At 40.7% G+C, this 21,945-nt stretch overlaps 2 protein-coding genes across 20 annotated transcripts in view; one reads left to right on the top strand and one right to left on the bottom strand.

Annotated features, from left to right (window-relative positions):
* LOC115235857 (serine/threonine-protein kinase tousled-like 2) overlaps positions 1-19,265 on the top strand; it is a 46,432-nt gene extending 27,167 nt beyond the window's left edge. For 7 of the 16 annotated variants that reach the window (XM_029807914.1, XM_029807912.1, XM_029807911.1 and 4 more), the window contains 13 exons: positions 11,715-11,805; positions 12,089-12,351; positions 12,440-12,673; positions 13,890-13,982; positions 14,204-14,665; positions 14,766-14,969; positions 15,086-15,177; positions 15,299-15,446; positions 15,540-15,651; positions 15,765-15,903; positions 15,998-16,109; positions 16,207-16,314; positions 16,392-19,265. In XM_029807914.1, coding sequence (XP_029663774.1) covers positions 11,715-11,805; positions 12,089-12,351; positions 12,440-12,673; positions 13,890-13,982; positions 14,204-14,665; positions 14,766-14,969; positions 15,086-15,177; positions 15,299-15,446; positions 15,540-15,651; positions 15,765-15,903; positions 15,998-16,109; positions 16,207-16,314; positions 16,392-16,604 — 2,271 coding nt within the window. In that variant the 3' untranslated portion in view covers positions 16,605-19,265. Of the gene's footprint in view, positions 1-116; positions 348-1,065; positions 1,235-4,537; positions 4,557-7,928; positions 8,070-8,171; positions 8,689-10,591; positions 10,611-10,889; positions 11,072-11,151; positions 11,613-11,714; positions 11,806-12,088; positions 12,352-12,439; positions 12,674-13,889; positions 13,983-14,203; positions 14,666-14,765; positions 14,970-15,085; positions 15,178-15,298; positions 15,447-15,539; positions 15,652-15,764; positions 15,904-15,997; positions 16,110-16,206; positions 16,315-16,391 lie in introns of those variants that run through there. The other 9 variants (XM_029807915.1, XM_029807923.1, XM_029807926.1 and 6 more) reach the window with 9 other exon arrangements.
* Positions 19,266-19,660: 395 nt separating this feature from the next.
* LOC115235855 (DNA topoisomerase 2) overlaps positions 19,661-21,945 on the bottom strand; it is a 9,902-nt gene continuing 7,617 nt past the window's right edge. For 2 of the 4 annotated variants that reach the window (XM_029807905.1, XM_029807907.1), the window contains 3 exons: positions 21,751-21,873; positions 21,560-21,669; positions 21,337-21,483 (listed from right to left, as the gene is read on the bottom strand). In XM_029807905.1, coding sequence (XP_029663765.1) covers positions 21,337-21,483; positions 21,560-21,669; positions 21,751-21,873 — 380 coding nt within the window. Of the gene's footprint in view, positions 21,484-21,559; positions 21,670-21,750; positions 21,874-21,945 lie in introns of all 4 variants that reach the window. The other 2 variants (XM_029807908.1, XM_029807906.1) reach the window with 2 other exon arrangements.

Raw genomic sequence — 21,945 nt, 5'->3', positions numbered from 1 at the left:
ATGCCGAGATCGCATCTTTTTTCATTCCTTCCTGCCTTTCTTCGCGGTACGCCCCTCACCTCTCGCAAGAGGAACACATACTTGTGTCGACAGATCGCGCACAGTACGTGTTGCTTGTCATAGAGCGCGGTCGAGTAACAACACAACACGCGCCCGACAATGTTGCATCGCTGCGATGATAAGCCTTATCTCTCGGTCAGCAGTTGTTCCAGGCAAATACGCGACGATAAAAGTCGGTCTTGAAATAGTTGTCCGCATCTTGCAAGTTTTGCTTATTTATGAAAGCGATTGCTTTACGTAAGATTCGTTCCGATGTATACTCGAGAGCCCGTACACGTATAGCTATGGTAAGAAAATATTTTTCCCTTTCTTTTTCTTTGTCTTAAAATACGAAGAAGTTTATACGAGAACGGCGATTCTCCGATAAATGTAATTTTTCTATGAATAAATGATCTCGAAAAAAAAAAAATTAAATGTCTCTGGGTACAAAGTATTAACAGGCACCTAAGAGATCGTGTTGTGCCGACGAACATTTGCTATGTCACGCGACGCTATTGCGTAACGCTAAAGAGTTATAAAAATGTTGAACGGAGGCGACGTTGCGCCGCCGCTGGAAATTTCGTCTTATACTCGTGGATACGGGGCTTTAAACGCGGTCGTACAAAAGAGCGATGTGATACATTATGGAGACTAACTATAGCCCCACCGCCGCCGTATATGCTCCGATTTCCAAATGGAGATGTGTCGTAGATTTTATACGGCTTCCTGTTATTTATCTGCCATCGTGTTATTCCGCCAAACACGCCGATTTGTCAATTTTACAAAATTGCATTCTCATTTGCATTCAACATTTTATTTACGAAAGTATCTCTTGTCTGTAAATCATGCGTGGCGTAAACTGGCCTTAACTGTGGAGCAGAAATCTGCGTTACGTCTCGCTTAATGCGCACCGTCAACGATAGAGACGTGCGCGCGGAAAGAGAGAGAGAAAGAGAGGGAGAAGGAGAGATCGTATCGCGCGTACGTTGTTGACCTGCGGGAGTAGTCCGCGCGGTTATATGTCGTAACTTTCACAATGAGCGTTCTCGTCGTCGCGCACCCGCTTAGTGCCAACCATCTTCGGTGACCATCGGCGAGGCTCGGGCGCGCACGATCGGCAATCTTCGTACTTTCGGCGTACAACAATCGGCCGCTCTCGGTGCAGGACTCCCGCTCGTCGTCATCGCCTCGCAAAGTAAGGAATGCTCATGATATACGCGCTGATGGTATCGGAGTGTCGATATTTTGTTCCTCCCGACTCGCGTCGCGCTTCTCGCGCCGCTCCTTTTCAGCACGAAAGCGAACGACGACTCGCGATGATGCTCTCTCACACGGCCTTGTTCTCGCCATTAAATCATCACTAAAGCGGTCGCTATTGTTCTTAGAATAGACATCGTTTCCCCGCGACGAAACTATTTATTGCTCGAATGCTTGCTTTGCCGAATAAAAGTTACGTACACTGCGTAAGACTGTTTGCAGTTATAGACATTTTGCAGTTGTTGATATAAAAAATAAAAAATATGAATATATGTACATATAAGACCAAACTTACAAAATTGATTAACGGTTTAAATAATCTAAGACTTTGTGTTTTATTATTTTCATATAAATTTTTATTTAGAAATCAAGTTTGACATATCCATGACATTTGGATTGAGGAATGAGAGTCGTGATCTTTTCGCTGTAGCCATGTTAATGCATCGAGAATGCAAGTAATTATTGCGTTGTGAATTAAACGTCCGATATTACATGTTATGAGGAAAAGGAACGAGACGAAGGAACGAAAGAGAAAGAGAATACAATATTATACGAGATCGATAAATCAGCGTTCAAGGTCGAAATGGAACTTTATCCCGACGATCGTTTTTTCAGATCTCATCGATCATATATTTTTGCGCGTAAACATTTCCTTTGCTAGTAGAAGCCGTGCCGTGCCGTTGACCTGCCAACCAGCCTGCGCGGTTATGTCGTAACTTTCACAATAAGCATTTTTATCGCGCTCGCTCTCCGGCCGTTCGCTAGTACCATCAACTAGCAATGTGTAATGAACTTTATGCACGAGACACTATAGTTTTTCTCTATGTTTCCAGGTTTGGAAAATTTGTCGAAAATGAAAATCTCACAAATGTTAGCTCTGACATTAATAAAACATAAATTTATAAATGTGTAAAGCACTGCGAGGTAAAACTGTTATTTTCGTCTCATGTTAATTGAGTGACGAGACGGCGCCTGACAATTAACGCCGTGTGAATGTGGCTTAATCCGGCCACGAACGCGTCCTTGCACCGTGTCGGCCGCCGCGCCGTTTACATGGGGCGCCGGGTAGCACCTAACCTAACCTCTCGTGAGTGTAACGTGCGCGGGCGCTCGCACGCGCACCTCCTCTCGCGTCAGCCGGCACTCGCTCAAGCGACGTACACAGAAAACCGCGTGGCTGGCGCGCACGGCGCAAGCCAAGACAACGAGGCAACGCCGCGTGGCCGACCAGCTGATCGCTCGGCAACGTGCGGGCCGTTGGTAGGAGCGGTGGGAGGGGGAGTCGCGCGCGACTGGGCTAATGAGTGTGCGACCTATTGGGGGCTCGTTGGTGGGGAGGAGACGTGGAGCGCGAGGAGGGGAAAACCGCGCGAGAGATCCCGCCGCAGAGTAGGGGAGGGGGGCGCTGTGTTGCCATCACGTCAGACAGTCGTGCCTCTTGTCGCCGCCTCCTCCGCTGCGGCCGTCGCCGCTACACCGACTGTGTTTTCTACGATCGAGTGGCGGCGGCATTGCAAGGTCTAGGAGGCCGCGCACTCGAGACGCCGCAATCGTTTCTTGTCGCAACGCGAACGAAGCAACGGCTCTACGAAGTACGCCTTGTCCACGTGCCGGCTTGTACTTTACCGGATTTCCTCTCAATTATTCTGAAATTCTACAGGATGTAAAAATTGTTAGGATATCTTTTGAATGAGCGTATTGGCTGGATATACAGTATCAAAATATATCGAGCAGCGAATAAGGAGTAATTTTAATTGATTAATGATACGTCACGCCGAATAATTATTATGTGCCGGCTCGACTACCGTAAACGTCATCTATTTTTTGAAATGACTTCGTTCCAATTCATTCTACAAATGAATGTCAAGTGATTCACACTACACTGCAATTCATTTAGCATTGTTAGTGAACTTATGCATTCATTACATATTTATTTTTATTATTTTGATTTTAATGATTATAAGAGAGAGTTATTCATTTTTAGATTTTATAAATTATCAGATTTATGTGTGATATTTATTTATTTTTTATCCATTATTTTTAATATATTTTATTAGGGTATTAGCAGAATTAAATCGAAGTCCTATAGATTTTATTGAAGGGGAATCTGAACTTGTTTCAGGCTTTAATATTGAATATTTTAGAGGGGGTTTTACATTGATTTTTTTAGCTGAATATGGTATAATTATTTTTTTTAGATTTTTAAGAGTTTTATTATTTACAAATTTATTAAAATATTCTAATATTTTTATATTTATATTTATTATTATAGTAAGATGTTTAGTAATTTTTATGCGAGGTTTATTACCTCGTATGCGATACGATGAATTGATATACTTATGTTGAAAAATTATTTTACCAATAATTTCATTACATATAATTTCGTTTAAAAATTAACATTTTGTTTATTTTATTAAAAAATTAATCGGTAAAGATTTAATACACAATTGATCACGTATTTTTAATGAAAGATAGAGATTAAAGATCGTTTTGTCTAATACCTCAACTTGACTTGATAATATATAACTATAATCGCAAATTGGCTTTCTGAATATTTTTAACTGAATGAAATTCTCGGAACACAGCAATCATTCGAAGAATACTGTGATTGATTTGCCAAGTTACATCGACTGTTACATTGCCATTAGGCAAGAGAATACATTAATAACTTATACTATCAAGTATAATTTCAAATGTCAAAACACACACACGCACACGTTTCTTATTTTATCGCATAATAGTAATCTCTTATTGCTATTTAAGTAAGAAAAACTTTGATACATGTCGATTCTATATCGAATATGCCACGGTGGCATAAAAATCGCGAAATCACACCCGACATTTGTCTTCGACACACCGACGTGAACGCCATCATACGGAAACGATCGCGCTCATTTTCCATGGAACTTGTGCCCGAGGGGGAGGAGGGGGACAGGAAGGGAGGAAGGGGGTTCTCTCCTCCCGGCTCCAGAGGCAGGAGAGCAAGCAGACTTCCGAAAAGGAAGAGAGGAGACTCGACGGGGCGACGTTGTCGTTCGCTGCTTCCGAAACGCTGCGCGAGGTTGCCCGTCGACTCGTATCTCGTATCGATAACGGTGTAAAAACGGTGCACGAAGGGGAAGAGGGAAGGTGGGAAAGAGAAATTTCTGTGCCACTCTGTCGCTCTTCGCAAATGTGTCGTTGTTGAAAACCTACCTACCGGCCGATGCAATGGCGACCCGCTCTTGGCCGCAAATTTCACGCCGACAATCGCTCGCGCGGTCAGTATCACGTTGATATCGAATCGCATATATCTCGTTCTTATCGAACCGTTAAATTTATTATTCGCGGATTTGGATTTATGCCACATGGATAACACCCGATTGTTCACGGAGAACTCTCTCCGACTCCCTGTCAATCCAGTATAAAACCGGTCGTTATGTGGATAGTTGTGGGCAAACGGGATGTCGCTTGTCGTTTATTAGACAGGTGAAATAAAACAATGATGATAATGTTAAATATTTATTTTACATATATTTAATTTAATCGAGAGATATGTTACATGTTAACTAATTTCTCACGCGAATTACACTATGATAATTTATCGCGTAAAAGTTATTATCATTTGAACGATTTTGATTACATTAGATTTCAATCAGAATCACTTCCAGTTTTTTAAGACTCGTTTCCACGCGACATTAACGTGTTATTTATGTCTCTACGTAATGTCGAATGTCACGGCGCAAATTGCTGCGAAAATTGAATGTCATTGTCGCAACGTTGTAAATGATCATAATACTGGAGAAGACAGTCAATCCGCGCTGACTTTGAATTTTCACGACACTGCACAACGTTAAAATGGCGTTATCATTGGTTGCTTTTTGCGTGAATGGCGTCGTTACTTTCTCTCGAGTTTCCTGAATATATCGCGTCAGTGATCAAAGACTCACGATACAAATAATATAGGGACATTGTTTAAGAATTAGTGGTATATTATTGTCATGCTTTATCGGAAAGTTCATCACCAATTTATTTAACACTTGTCGCGAGAATACGAAAGTTATCGGATGTAAGTAACTATTAAACAAGAACTAGCATGTTTGCTATAATCGAAATTTTTGAATGCTCCGATTTATACATCATTTTTGTAAGAAAAAAAATTTACGTTCCTTATTCGCGACCCACAGATAGATATCTTTAATTATATCCACTCAGAAATCGCTCCTCATTAATCTCCCTTTAATTCACCCGCGAAACGTACTCTTCGATCATTCACTACTCCGCGAGATTATTTTCGTTTGACAATCTCGTACACAAATGACTCCGACTGTACACTACATCACACATTTCACACGTATTTACTCGAGACATGATATATCCTTTTCGCATGAATTCGTTAGAATCGTTATCAATTTCATTGATACCACTGTACATCCCAGTTCAGACTCGCTCGGTCGCTCGACCTGCTATGTTCGTCCGTTCTGCCGCGTTCCGTCCTCTTGTATGTCCCCCTCCTTTTCCCTCCGTCCCCCTCTGTTTGCTTCCCCTCCACTTCGTTCGGCCTTTGCGTCTCTCTTGCTATAATACGCCCTCGCACAGGCCAAAGCACGCGTCGGCACGACATATCTCACAGGAACGTAACGAGCGGAATCACGACAAGGGCGCATTTCCGAGAAGATGCAAATGCCATAATTTCGAAATTTTTGCTATCTACAGAGAAGCTAAATTTGTTAGATCGTTAAAGAATACTACTATAAGTCAGACGAACAGATATTCGTTAAGAGAAAAAAATTTGCATCGTTCAATGAGTACGTAGCTTTTTCTTATGGCACGTACCTCTATTTAACATCACGTTCACGAACACATAGCCTTCTAGATCCTTATATAATACTATAAGGCAAAATACCATACATTTGATTGGACATCGAATATGCGAATTAATATAGTACTACCACTTAGAAAATAGAATATAATTATATATATCGACATGTATGCTGCATGTTCTTTCTTAAGCCCCTCTCGCTGTAGCAATATTAAATTAAGTCGTCGGAAAAATTATGTGCGAGTCTTCTTTTCTCTGGTATTATACATCTAAATATACTAGTTTTTGTGCATGTTAAAAACGAGTAACATACGATTGCCAGTGTCTCCGATTGGTCAATCTAGTAAAAAACCCTATGGATGCTCCCTCGGAAATTCTCCCTTTTTAATTGTTTTCTGCATTATTAAGCGATTGTATAATTCAAGCTATCTATAGATTGCATTTTTCGGGCATTTTCCTTAGCTTTCCAGCAAAGATGTGTCTTATAACAATTGATCAAAATTTTCAACTATTTATTATTATTGAACATTGACCTTTATAGAAAAGTCTTCCACGTATTTTATCGATTTATGTTATCGAAAATGAAATGTGCGAAAGTAGCTAATATATCTCGAATGTAGTATACTACACAAAAATTCAAAATTGTATGCTGACATCATAATCCAATATGGCTGCAGTGAGAAACCGAGAACTTTATCGATCAATTAAGAAGAGCTAGAACTTTTTTATTTTTTTTTATAATCTTTCGCGAGTTATATAGGTTGATAAAACATATCTGATTTTTTTCTTTTTTTTTTGAGGAGGAAAAAGGTTTGATACTCAGAAAGACTCCAACTTTCTCTTTGTTGGTAACTATCTTCTTTGTCAATTTTAGAACCGTTATCTTTCGATGAATACCTGTTATATAGTTTACCTCGCTATTTGCTTTCACATTGATCCGCAAACCGAAGCTCATTCAATCTGCTGGATTTCGAAGAGCACGATTTATACGGTTTATGAATCTGTTGAAAAGCTACTTCTTCGCTATTATTAGTAGTAAATACACATCCTAAGCTTTGTCAAAATCACCCAGATACCGACCGCAGCTTCGGGCATTATAATCCTTTCTGGTTAGTTTCTAAGATATTGCATTTTTTATAAAACTATTTGTATGCAAAGAGAGAGAGAGAGAGAGAGAGTGAGATTCTTTTCTCGCGGGATAAATGAACATGGTAGCGAAAAAGGGCAGGCAGTCGTTTGCCAACCCAAACTGCTTGCTTCTCCGCGAGATACAACATCAGGGTGCAAAGTAACGCCGCAAGGCGGAACCGCGGATCACACACGGGAAACGTATTTCGGAGGGTCGGTGGAGACGAAAGGGGGCGGCGGCAGCGGCGGCGGCGACGGTGAGGAAGCGGGGAAAGGCAGGGGGGGAAGTACAACAGAGCGGAGCACCCTTCGCACGCTGTAGCGGCACAACCACACTTCGCCACATCGATTTTACCGGCTCGCTTGCACTCACACTACGGTCGATCCGTTCACTGAAGGAATGTCTCATATGCCTCCCTCCTTCTTCACTCCCCTTCTCCCCCTGTCGTATTCCCTCCTCTCCTTCAAACCCCCGCACCCCTTGTTCTGCCTGCCGCTCTGCGCCACCCCCCGCGGACCCCCGTCAGTCACGCCGGTTCTCTTTCTATCTTATCCCGCCGTCCATCCCTCTCCTCCATCCAAGCTCGCCAACGTCTGCCCCCTCCCCCCTCCCCCTTGTTTCTCTTCCTTTCTCGTTCGCCTGTGCATTCTACCAAAGTGTCCCTCTTTCTCTCCGTCTCTGTTGTGTGATGCGGGGTGGTAGCGGTCTCTCGGGGAAATGGAAGAGGAGGTTGCACCTTTTGCCGCATCTCGGAATCTCGCGCGTTGCTCATTTGCCGTACATAGAGAGAAAGAGAGGAGCGAAGGAGACGAAGGGTGGCGGTTGAGCGAGCGACGAAGAGCAGTAAGAGGAACGGAGGGACGAGGAAACGGCGAAAGAGAGTGAGATAGAGAGAGAAACCTCGGGGCTAGAGAGTAGTAGTAGTAGTAGTAGTATGCGAGAGCGGCGGCGGCGGCACACAGTGGTCGGACAGTTCCAGTTCCGTTTCGATTAGGCGAGTCCACGCGCCGGGTTTTTGGCTCGCGCGGATCTCGTAACTCCGTCGAGCGAGAAAAGGCGTACGCCCGATGCCGTTTAACGACGTCTCCATTGACGCCGCTCGGCGCTGTCGTTGCCGCTGATGCTACCGTCTCCGCTGTTTACCCGGCGCGCCAGCCGCACGTTAATATTCACGAGCGCATTCAGGAGGAAACGAAGTGAACGGACTTCGTGCGACGCGAGGCGCACGCGAGAAAGAGAGAGAAAGAGGGAGGAAAAGAGCCTCTCTCTCGTAGATGTACATACAACGCGTGCTGGCTACGACGCGAACTCTGTCTCTACGCTGCTCGATTTACGGTTTGTTCGTGAACGGACCGATCCTTGAGTCACAGTTATGGCCATATCGGGGGCAAGTTGTCAGAGTTACACAAGTGCATAAGTAAAGTCTGCATGTACGCCGAGGTTTACCGGGTTTGTATAATACGTACGTACATATTTATGTCGGCGTACTTTTCCGAGTCTCGCGAATCGCTCCATATACGTTTACACGGGCACGCACTACCACACACGCGCATACGCATCTGCCTGTTTGCTGCGCGCATTCATACACAACGCGATGCCATCCGTCTCGACGGCGGATCGCACCGACAACCAGAGTGAGAGAGAGAGAGAGAGAGAGATGGAGATTCATGTCTCTCTCTCTCTCTCTCTCTCTCTCTCTCTTCGCCGGCCCTCTAGCCCAGTTCCGGGCACGGCCACTGATCCATCGATAAGGAAGTTTGCTGTCCTCTCCCGCGGTTGGATTTGTTCGTGCGCGAGGAATCCGCGGGATCGAGCATCTCATTGTCGTATAGTCGAGGTCGAGGCGCGATATACTACCGTGTCACGTGACTAGAGGATTATCCGCGAAACGGCGCGAATTGTACGCGCCTGAAACGCGATGAAATATAAGATCAGATGCGCGGATGTATAGTCGTGTTTACTGTATACAGATTGGATTCCTCGCAAATTTATTATTTTAATCTTTTACGATTTTCCTTATATATATATCGGCCCGTAACTTTGCAAGGCACATATATATTGCATCTCTCTTTTTATTTTCGTGACAAACGTCAAGCGCATCGATTGTCATGGCGATCGACGTGTTCTTGATGAAAAAGCGATTACGTTTAATATAATCTGTAATTAATAATCTATTTGAGTTTTCAAACCAAGATTGATTTGTCCTTTAAATCGATCTCGAGGATTATGCCGAAATGGAACTCGTTTTTCTCACGACTCGTATGAAATTATAAAAGTATGAAAAATAAGATAAGTATTAGGTATTAACCCCTAATTTTTGTCAAAAGAAATCCATATTCGATCATTGTGAGCAAATTAATTTTGATTGTAATTGATTAAATGAGCGATATTTAATGCGATATGGATTATAGTGATATTCGTTTTCCTTTCACGCGAAAGATTTATTTTTCATGAATCTCACGCGCGCTTTCTCTCCCTTGGTTCTATATCGAGATATAAATATATTGAAAAACCGTCTCGAAATAATATATAAAGTTCCACGACAAAAATAAAAACTCTCATCAATCTCTAAATAGATCACGCTGCAAAGTTGGCGCGCGTGATAAAAATCTAATAATAATAATCGTAAGCGTAATAATCAGATTAATTAGATCAAACTAGATTTTTTTTTTTTTCAATCAAAAAGGAAAAGATTGTTCTTACAATTAATAACTTCAACACGCAGATAGACTATGCAATATATATGAAAATATGAAAACCATTTTAGAATGTTGACATTTCTACGATTTGAACAAAAAAGGAACTACAATTATCGGACGGTAATATCTAATTACATTTGATTGCTTAATGACTTTCTCTCAGAGCCAAGCGTCCACTTCCTGGGCTCTCCCTTCGAGTTTCGCAACGACGTTCAGTAAAACCGTGACGGGGTAACTCGCGACAGCGATGGCATACGATGGCGCGTGTCGTGCACAAGCACGTTGATCCGGGAATGGAGCAGGTCGCGTCGCATCGCCTGTGCAGCAGCAACACGAGAAGAGGAGACGCACGTAATTTATCGCTAAACGTGGGACGCGCCAGCGACCGCCGCGCGACGACGACGACGACGTCACATGCACCGCTGCCGGCTAAAGTGACGTAGCGTGTCGTCGCTCTCTTCCTTCGCTTATCAACGCTGTTAATCGAAGGCGTAGCGCGCGCGCGCCCCCGCTGATATTCCTTTCTCTCTCTCTCTCTCTTTTCCTCCCTCTTTCCTCTCGTCCTCACGTCTCGGTGGCCGCGGCCGCGGACGCCGCGTACGAAAATATGTACCGCCGCGACACCGAGAGTCAGTTAAAACCCGAGGCCGGCCCCGAGCCGTAGAGAGTTCAGAAGCGCAACGTAGTGAGTAAAACTGCCCCCTCGCGGTGCGCGCCCGTGGTGTTCCCCCGATCGTGCTCGTGCACTTCTCCCGACCGTGCGCCGTCAAGTTCTTGCCGCTCCCCCTCCCCTTCATCGCGACCGCTACCCTCCTCTCTAACCTCCTCCCCCCTCGTCGCTCCCTCGCTCGCCTCCTCCCCCGCGCGCGAGCGCGCGCGCGCGCTCGCGCTCGTGTTTGCCCCTTGGAACCTCCGTCGCCCTTCCGCTCCCTTCCTCCTCCCCGCCGCTCTAAGGTCCTCCATTTTGTGTGTGTCGTGATTCCTCTATAACTCTAAAACGTATATATCGGACATTTCTCTCGCACGCCGTCGCCGCCGTCACTCTTGCGGCAGGACCGTGCGCGAAATTTCGTTTACCGTTGACACACGCACACACAGTCGAGAACGACGATTACTATGGGATTTCACCATAAGTCGTCGTGGAAGGTGTCCGTCCTCTCTCTTCTACACGCACGCTCTTTCCTCTTTCTCTCTCTCTCTCTCTCTCTCGACGTGTTTCCATTCTTCTCTCTGTCTTGTCTGTCTCTCTCGCACTCTCCATTCCTCCTTCCGCGCCGCTCTGTTCCGTCCGGCACCCCTCATCCCTTCCCCTTTTCCTCGCTTCATAAGTCTTTCTCTATCCCTCCAGGTTTGTTCCTTCTAGAGTGTGAATCGTGTCTTTTTAACAACACACGCGTTTCTCGTTGAGCTGGTAGCGTCGTACGCCGGGTTTCGCCGTTTGCGTAGCGTAACCTCTCTCGTCGCCGCCGTCAAAAAGCAGTAGGAGTTGAGCCGCCTCTTTCGTGCCGTCGTATTCCTCGCTCCCGTCGTTGTCATTGCTATCTTTCGCGATCGGATTCGTCGCCGCTCGCCGCGTTTCGTCGACTCGTACGACTCTCGTCTTCACAATGTGGTGGCGACGTGCCTTACCCTCAATAACGGTCAAATCGCACAGGCGCTCTTCGTGACTATAGTCCGTCGCTATTTGGTTCGTTGCATTATTTTTCTCTCTCCTCTCTTGTGGCCGTTTCTCTTCTCGTTGCGACTTGTTCGCGGTATATCTTATAGCCGCAACGCCTTTTGCTTTCAGATGTCTGCTGGGTCACAAATTCAGATGGCACCCCAAACAACCGTAAACTCTGGTCAGACAGTTCATAGTCAAGACTCGAACATGAGCACTGGTAAGTCGGGATCATTCCCTTGAAGACGATGCGCGAATATAATAGAAATTGTATGAAGAATAATCTTAGTTTTCTCAGTATATATTCTGGTCCTTTGGGCAACTAACTTGTCTGGAGGATAAAGTTATGTGTTTTAAAAAGAGCAATAAAAAAGCTCCTTTGTGTTTGTGTTAAAATATTCTTTGATAAACACAATTTATTTATCTATTATAATTATTCACATATTAAAATTATAGTTTAAAGATATCTGGCATGTTTCTAATGGAACTATAATTACAATTAGGCTCATCGCATAGTGATAAGGAGGTGGATGCAAACACTCCGGAAAAAGTACTACGGACTACTTCTGAGAGAAAAAGGAAACGTAAGGCTGATGACGGAGGCGGGGGTGTTTCAAGTAGCTCTGTAACGAGTAAGGGCGCTAGATCAGTTGCTGCTCTTGATAGTAAGAAGATCAATGAGTATTTCCCAAAGCATCATCTGGGCAATAGTCCTATTCGGCATGGTGGTGCCAAGAGCCCCTCTCCTCAACAGGCGTATCCCATGGTAAGATTCAAGATCAATGTTACATAGAATATTTTAGGAGCAACAGATTTGTAATTTATGCGTAATATCTGTGTTTTCTTATCAATAGTTTCCACCATCGCCTCAACAGTTACTTTCACCACAAGTAACAACACCTAATTCTTCAGTGGCGGAATTCTCTTCACTGATGCAGCCACCAAGACCTCATCCTCAACCTCCACCGCCTCCACCACCAGTTTCGACACAACCTGCGGGCTCGATGGTCAGCAAGCAGGTGCAGGTAAGGCCTACCAACCTCAATAGGACAAGCCAGGTCAGGCAAGCGAAGACTAACACCCCAAATGTAAGCAAAATTCAGTAATATCTGCAAGCATTTTATAAGAAACGACCCACTGGTTGTAATATCTCTATCACCAATTGACAATTTGTTATAAAGATATGGAATCTTTTATTTCTCTTAAAGCTTTCCTATATATTATTAACATCTATCAAAATATGGCAGTTTTATCATTGGGCTAGGGAGAGGAATAAGCAAAATTGTTATTATTCTTAATCATTAAAGTGCACTGAGAAAGATAAAGTAATTGTCAAATTAAAGATTTTTATGGTAATTTTTTTTTACAAAAGTTTGCCTTTGGTCAATCTTTTGTGCAAAATCAAAATAATAAGTGCATTAGATAGTAGCAACAGTAAGATATTATTGCAAAAATTAATTGATCTTTTCTTCTTTCTATTTTTGTAACAAATTTTGTTTGTAATCTGTGAAATGCTACACGGATTGATTAGATTCCTCTATTTGCCTATATATGTGTGATCTGATGGGCATTTCTTGTCAAATGTTTGCAATAAAATCATCTAACTTTTGGCCAAACTGTAGCACTGTATACATTTGTTATTGTACAAATACAGGCTATCTTGTTGTAGTGCCACTCTTTCTTGTTATGATACACTTGTCTTTAAAGATCTAAGTGTTTTTTTCGAAAACGAAAAACTTAATTATTATATGGTCGCTCGAGGCATAAAGCGAGCATTAAAAGCATATTTTATTACTTTGGCATATGCATATTTAGTTCTTGGGATTCATCGAACATTGCATTTGAGTTCTAATAAATCCAATATTCCTTGACTGTTTCAAAATGTACCAAGAATTCTTTTGGGATTGTGTCTTGATTGGCATTTACATGAGCATCATTTACATATGCGTACATTTTTGGTGTTTTCCTTGCTGCCTGTGTGTGATCTTCAGTTCTATCAGCATTTACCTGAGTTTTATTAGTTTATTTTCTATAATAAAAAAAAGTCACACATGTAGTGAAATATAAAAATTATTGTGTTATATAATTAAATGGATAGTTATCTTTGTCGAACAAATACGTTGCAACTTTGCCAGATATAAATTGTGTTGACGATACGTTAAATTGTTGCTTATATATATTATGCTCTTTTTACGTGCAGCAAGATATCCAGTATTTACTAAGAGCAATGCTGACAAATGTATCAGATGTTACGGTAATATTGTAAAATTCATTTATTGTAAAATTGTACGAATTGCATTTCAGACAGAACTTACTTGCCAGAGGATACAGGAATTTGAAAGTCAAGCCTCTTCAGATTTAGAATTACGTAACAATAAAATTGACGAATTAAATAGGGTAAGTATGATTGTGATTATGATTATTAATCTGTTCAAATTCTACTATTCTTATGTCAGAATTAAATTATATGAAATATGTAATCTCTCTTTCTCTCTCTTTCTTCTTCTCTCTTTAACATCACATCTGATATACACAGGCGAGCTTTATATTATCTTGATAACACTATAATAAATAAATTTTATGTAAAGATATCTATTTTTTTTGAACTTTTGTTACAGACAACGGACGAACTTAGGCATCAAATGGCTAATCAACAAAAACTGATTGAACAGCATAAATCGCATATAAATAAGTGTATAGACGTTGTAAAGAAGTTATTAAAAGAAAAATCAAACATAGAAAAAAAGGAGGCTAGGCAGAAGTGTATGCAAAATAGACTGAGGTTGGGTCAGTTCGTGACGCAGAGGGTGGGCGCGACCTTTCAAGAGAATTGGACCGACGGTTATGCGTTTCACGAGCTCGCTCGACGGCAAGAAGAAATAGCAACCGAACGGGAAGAGATCGACAAGCAAAAGAAGCTGCTGCTCAAGAAGAGGCCATCGAACAGCGAAACCGGCAGAAAACGTAGTCAACCGCAACCCTCTTTGCATAACGGCACTGAGGCGACGTTTTTGAAGCCGGATGCAGTACCTGGGTCGTATACGTGGCAGGAGTATTATGAAGCTGACGAAATACTCAAGGTACATCACGATGCACCGCGATCATATTCTTTCCTCAAGATATCTCGACATTTTCATTTTTTTCAAGCTTGTGATAATGTGTCTGTGTATGTGTCTACAGTTAAGACAAAGCGCGTTGAAGAAAGAAGACGCGGATCTACAATTAGAAATGGAAAAGCTCGAAAGAGAGCGGAACCTACACATCAGAGAATTGAAGCGTATTCACAACGAGGACCAATCGAGATTCAACTCTCATCCTGTTTTGAATGAACGTTACCTTCTGCTAATGTTATTAGGAAAGGGCGGTTTCAGCGAAGTGCATAAGGTGACGAAACACATTTCCGTCTATTTGTTTCATTAATTATATTAATCTGTATACAAGCGTGAGAATATTTAATTTATTTATTCTTACCCGTATCGTACGCGATTTTTTTTGTATAGGCATTTGACTTAAAGGAGCAACGGTATGTGGCTTGTAAGGTGCATCAATTAAATAAAGACTGGAAAGAAGACAAGAAGGCTAATTACATAAAGTGAGTATTTTCAAATTATCACTAATTATTACAATAAGAATTAATTACCATAAAAGGACATTTTAATAAAGGATGCGCTTTTAAAAAGGATGCTTCTATTTATTATTTTCTGTTACGACAGGCATGCATTGCGAGAATATAATATACACAAGGCATTGGATCATCCTCGAGTTGTAAAATTATATGATGTATTTGAAATTGATGCCAATTCCTTTTGTACAGTTCTGGAATATTGTGATGGCCATGATTTAGATTTTTACCTCAAGCAGGTACACATGATTTAATTATCATTTTACGCGAGCTTTTCACTTCAGCGAGATAACCGTGTTTTTATTATTATATTCTCAAACCTTTTATTTCAGCATAAGACTATACCCGAGAGAGAAGCGAGATCTATTGTTATGCAAGTTGTATCGGCATTAAAGTACCTCAATGAAATAAAACCCCCAGTCATACATTACGATCTAAAACCAGGTAAACTTTAGATATTAGAGCCTTTATCGAGAACAAGCTTTTCGAAATAGTTTATTTTTGTTTTTAGAGTAGACAAGCAAATGAAATCTTATCATTTGATATGCTTTTTGCAGGCAACATTTTGTTAACCGAAGGTAACGTGTGCGGCGAAATAAAAATCACAGACTTTGGTTTAAGTAAAGTTATGGATGAGGAAAATTATAATCCAGATCACGGAATGGATTTAACATCCCAAGGAGCAGGTACTTACTGGTACGTGCTTTTCTTCCACTGTCCAATATTTATTTTGTTGTGCATTAATCATAAGATCTTATTGAAAATTATCAAACTTATATATTTACTATAGGTATCTACCTCCTGAGTGTTTCGTCATTGGCAAAAATCCTCCTAAAATATCGTCCAAGGTTGATGTTTGGAGTGTAGGAGTTATATTTTACCAATGCCTATACGGTAAAAAGGTATTTATCGTGATATATAATTATCGCATACGGAATTCGTCGCTTGTCGTTCGCGAGTATAATGGAAATGCGAATATTTTTTTTATTATTTTTGCAGCCCTTTGGTCATAATCAATCGCAAGCCACCATTTTGGAGGAGAATACGATACTGAAAGCCACAGAAGTCCAGTTTGCGAATAAACCGACCGTCAGTAACGAAGCAAAGGTAGCGTTGACAGTACAGATTCTTGTTTACAGAAATAAGGTCATGTCGTTCTACAACGAGACGATTTGTTGTTGCAGAGTTTCATAAGAAGTTGCCTAGCGTATAGAAAGGAGGAGCGTATAGACGTACTAACACTAGCTAGACACGAATATCTGCAACCCCCAGTGCCAAAACATGGCCGCCAAGCGAACAGCCAGCAGCAACAGCAACAGCAGCAGATACAACAACAGCAGCAGAGTTCGTTCAATATCGGCATGTTTAGTGGTATGAACGCGTCGAGCAGTTCGTAGTGGAGAGGAAGGACTAAGGACGAAATCCTCGATATATACTAATACATGCCAAATCTTGAGCGCTCGGACTGTGCACATCATCTCTCATCTTAGGGAAATAACGATTACTATAATCAATTGTAAATACTAAAGCCGGATACTATCACCGTCACCACCACCCACCACTACCATCACCACAACTATTACCACAACTACCACCGCCATCACCACACCGTCACAACTATACTTACAGGATCGACTACATAGGACATTGCAAGAGAGATGCGAGACTGGTCATCCGCAAGTCCAGGAGCTTGCGTCTTTCTACAAGCCACGCCACATTATTCAGCATGACAAGAAACAATGTTGTGTTCGTAAATATTCAATTGTATTATCGTTCCTTGTATCAAACAGTGCGCTGACTTGATAATAGTGTTTAAAAGAAACGAGAGAGCGAGAAAGAACGAACGAGCGTGCGAACGAGAAAATAACATGTGATAAGTCATTATGAGTTAAAGTGACGCTTAGATTAAGGGGGAGGGGGGAAATAGAGTATGAGAGAGAGAGAGAGAGAGAGAGAGACTATAAATAAAACAGATAAAACGATAAGAATTCTTCCGAGTGGAAGCAAAATCAAGTTGATGAAATAAAGAAAGCAACGAAGAATAAGAAAAAAAAAATAGGAAGAAACCAAGAAAAGCAATCGGAGCAATCGCAGCAATCGCTTTTACGAAGACAACGTTCCTCTCTCCTGGCGTTTTAGTGTGCATGAATGAACGCTAGAGGATTGTTAAAATTAGTGTGAGTGTATATATTTATACTATATATATATAAAACTAATAAATCCGACATAATATATATATATATATGGTGTAAAAAGGACGACGACAAACATTGACAGTGGGAAGACAACTGTGGTGGCTCTATCCTCGCATGACCTCCGGCGCCGGTTTCCGGCATTCCATGAATGCTTGGCCTGCGTATCATGTTACTTTATTCGAATATTAACATTATTACCTGTATCATGACTAATAACGACTAACATACACGCGCATCCACATCCACACACAAAACATATACACGATACGATTACACACGAAGGAGATTTGATTGGTTGTTCCTATTCCGAAACGAGAGTGGGCTTTATATCTATAATGCCGGAACGATTAGTCCGATAAAAAGAGAGAATAAGAGCGAAGTGAGCATAGAGAGAAAGAAAGACAGAGAGAAAGAGAGCGAGAGAGAGAGAGAGAGAATCGCGATGTGCTCCCAAAGTGAAAAATATTATAGGATTGTAGTCCATTATTATCACCATCACTTTAAGAAAAAAACCGTTTTCACGCGTGTATGGTTTAAAACTCCGCGACGAGATTTGCAGTATCGAAGCGCGCCGTGCGTTATGTTTTCCCTATTTCACTCTACCTCCTCTTTTCTTTTGTCTCCTCTCCTTTCTCTTCTCCCCCTTTTTTCTCGAAAGAGATAGGGAGAAAAAAGGAAAGAGAGAGAGAAAACGGATCCAAATGTGTGTATAGAGCAAGTTTCGCGGAAACGGCTAGGCACATTAATTAATTAATCAGACGACGGTTGAAAAAAAACGATAATAAAAGAAAAGAGCAAATTTTTAACATAAGAGAGCCGTGAAACGCTATACCGACCCAATCATTATTTCTTTACTCGTAATTTGTTTTATATATATGTACGTTATATATAGATAATTATGAAATAGAAGACTAAGTTATTTTATCAAGTGCCCTTGCTTTGTATTATAGTCGCGTCCGTCGACGAGCCGTAGCTTCTGGGAGTAAAAGAGAAAAAGGAGAAACGGAATGCGTTGAGAGCGAACGAGAGAAAAAAAGAGAGACTGAGAGCGAGTGAGTGTGTGTGTTGTTAAAAGTGTTGCGTCAGTTGTTGATACAATGTGGGCACCAGGTATTGATGACGGCTCAATACCATCAATGTGATTGGCAAAAGTGTGGTGAGAGAGGAGAATACAATTACAAGTCTGAACAGAGAGTCTACTACTACTTAGATCCGCTGCTTCAATTTTGACAAAAAAAGAAAAAAAGAAAAGAAAAAATGCCAACCGTTTCCACATCCCGCATCCTACTTCTCGTGAAAAATAAGACACGCAGTTGCAAATGCATTTTTTTTTCTTTTATCAAAGCATATCTACCGATGATTCCCTACGATACAATTCCGAAATGGCATCATTTGCGTCATTGCTCGATGTAGTTCTTTTTTCTATAACTGATGTAGATGTTTAAAAATATTTTTTTTTTCGAGGAGAGAGATGGCGAGGAGAAGTAAATATTTAAAATAATGAAAGAATTTGTCATTCGCATATCTTTCCGATTATATCGTTTTCATTAAATTGAATATATATAGAGCTTGTTTCTCTCAAAATTGTTACGACTGGCCTTAAGAGAATTGTCCGAAGATATAATTTAATGAGTATTCATGCCATATCGAATATCTTGAATATTTTTTTTTGTTACCATGATTAAGGTACTCTATGCTCGTGTACTTTGCGACAGGAAGGTTTTTATATTTGTACATATCTGTAGGATCCCTCACACGGGAGAAGGTAATTGATAAACTTGCATGAGTATTTGAGATAGATAGGAACGGGAGGGGGAGGGGAATAGAGAAATTTTTTATCTGTAATTATTTTCACTGCGAGCATAAATAGAAAGAAAAAAAGATACCTTCCTATCGATTAAGATATTACCACGATCTACACTACACACTTCGAATATCATAATAATAGACGTTGCTCTCTTTTTTTCAATCGGCCCTGCGTGTCGGCATAGTCACGATCTTCCTAAAGATAAAATTAAAAAAAGAGAAATAAAAGAAACTCTGGAATTGCGTCGAGGATGGTGTATGAAATGTTATAGCAATAAATTTACGTATTTGTGTATAATTTAAAAAAAAAGTTAGTAAACTTATTAATTAAATATAAATCTCACGCATCTCTCTCTCACGGTGTGTATTACCCCTCGTTGCTTTTCGTTCCTCTTCCGTTTTTTTTTCTTTTCTGGTAAACAAACATGTTAAACAATGAATTACCGAGTCTAAAAAGATAAAACATTTTATTGATATATATACCTATTTCGTGTATGCGAATTATATAAAAATGAAAATTGCTGAAGATATACAAAGTATTGATTAGACTGAGAACGCGCGCGCGCAAGGGATATGGTCCAGTGGTTTCGAAAATTTATATAATCTGCTCTCTGTATTAAGATATACTCACTTTAGCAAGTGCAAGATCGCCGCGCTAATTGCAATCATTAATTCTTCTTGTTCTTATTCTACGAATGAACGATTACACAGAGCTAGTAGATGTATGTACAGTCAGAAATTGAATTTTAATGAACACCAATAACCGCGAAAGTCAATTATTCCTCAATTTCATATATGAATTATATAATTGCGAAAAAATATCAATTGTACACAAGAGAGGAGGAGGAACCTAATTATATCAGGGAAATTAATTATAGCTATCGCTTCTTCACGTCGATCTTTTTCCTGACTGTAGTTTCAATTACGATTCTCTGTTCTTGTTATATCGTATGGACTCTCGCGCTCAGCATTTTAAAATCTACAAACTTCTTTGTTACTTACATTGAAAAACGAGCACGAAGTGAACTTATTTTATTCTACGTGTGGTCAGTATAAAGTTAAAAATAAAACGTCCGACAGTTTTCGCTTAACCGATATTTGAGCGCCGCATTAGCCGTAAGATCCGTTCTATGTATATATGTATAATAGACATTTACCGCTGTGTATATATAATTTTCTTTAGTCTTTTAGATAACCTGAAAAAAAACCATATTGTGACGCGTATGTAAAAATATATTTAAAAATTGTGTATATTTCATATTTTTCTTTCTTTTCATTTTTTATAAAACATTTTCCGGGATCAGTATACGTCTCTTTTTTATTCAAGTTTTACCGAAGACAAATGAGATTTCGGCGGCGAGAAGTGTAACACGACTGTGTGTGCAACGATTGTGCGATAATCGTGATTTCTGGAAAGGACCGCTCCCTTCGCAATGCGCGGTGCTAATTAATCTATCTAGCGTAGACAGTGCTGGACGTTCTCTTCGCAAGATATGAGCCACGTATTTTCTCAACTGATTTCGTGTTTTTTTGTAACTTTTTTTTTTTTTTTTTTTTTTTTTTTTTTTTTTTTTTTTTAAGAGGACGACATTAAACATGTGAAATAATTGATATATCATAAATATAACACAATATACAATCTTCGTTAATAGACAAACTTTTTGGGAAGGACTCAAATCACGCGATGAGATTCGTGTGAATATTCTGAATACACCTATACGTCCTGTAGCGCCGTCCACAGCGTTTATTAGTTACGCGAAACTCTACTCGCATTTACAACACTATGCATATTCGAGTAGTAAACTTATATATACAAGGTTGCAAGTGTTTTTTCCAAAAAGACCTCAATTTGAATGTCGCTCGAGTAAATCTTCCGAGTTATAATTCGATTAAATACTTTGACAAACATTTTTAATACGCGTTTGGCAGATTCCAGTACGCACTCCACGTAAAATTACTACTAGTGTCACGACCGACATTCTCAGTGAAGATAAAATCTTTCTAAATTTGTGTGATGAAACTTGTCTCTTCATAACGATCCCATTCGCCTTGCTTTGATAGATTTACGCTTTAAACTATACTTTAGTCGATCACACTCGTCTTCGGCAAGGCGCGAACAAGACAACGTTCAATCTGAGTCTTCATCGTCCGACTTGACCGCGTAAGATATAGGCTTCCGAACTCGACCGACTGTCTTGCGTGGCGGCAGTAATGGCGAATCATCCGTTACCACGTCTTCGTCGGAATCAGATTTCTTTCTTTTCTTCTTCGTCTGCTAAGAAAAGAATTTCAAATTGACAAAAATTCTCGCAAAACAAACGTATCTCGATTCAAACTGCTACCGCACTTACAGTTTGCTTAGTAAATATCTCGTCCGTGTCGGAATCTTCGGACGATTTTGACTTTTTCTTCGCCTTTCTTTTCATTCCTTTGTCGTTCTCGGTTTTCTTCTTAGCAGGTGCTGTAAAATAAAAGAATACGGGTGTAACGATTATATAAAATAAGTTTTATTTAGTCATCTGACAAAGTAAACGTTAATTACCCTTTTTAGGCGGCGTAAACTTTACAGGAGAGTCTTCCCCGGACGAGGATATTATATTAGGTTTTTGTTGGTTTTCCAAAGAAGAATTGCCGACTAACGAATCGAATAGTTCTTCCGAAGTTGCTGTAAAAATGAATAAGCAACCAGTACTTTCTTTAATATATAACTGTATTATATATATAACTGTATTTTATA

Source organism: Formica exsecta, unplaced genomic scaffold (assembly GCF_003651465.1).
Source record: "Formica exsecta isolate Colony F162 unplaced genomic scaffold, ASM365146v1 scaffold236, whole genome shotgun sequence".
Lineage (NCBI taxonomy): Eukaryota > Metazoa > Arthropoda > Insecta > Hymenoptera > Formicidae > Formica > Formica exsecta.
The sequence above is the reverse complement of the archived record's forward strand: the minus strand, read 5'-3'. Positions and strand labels throughout refer to the sequence as shown.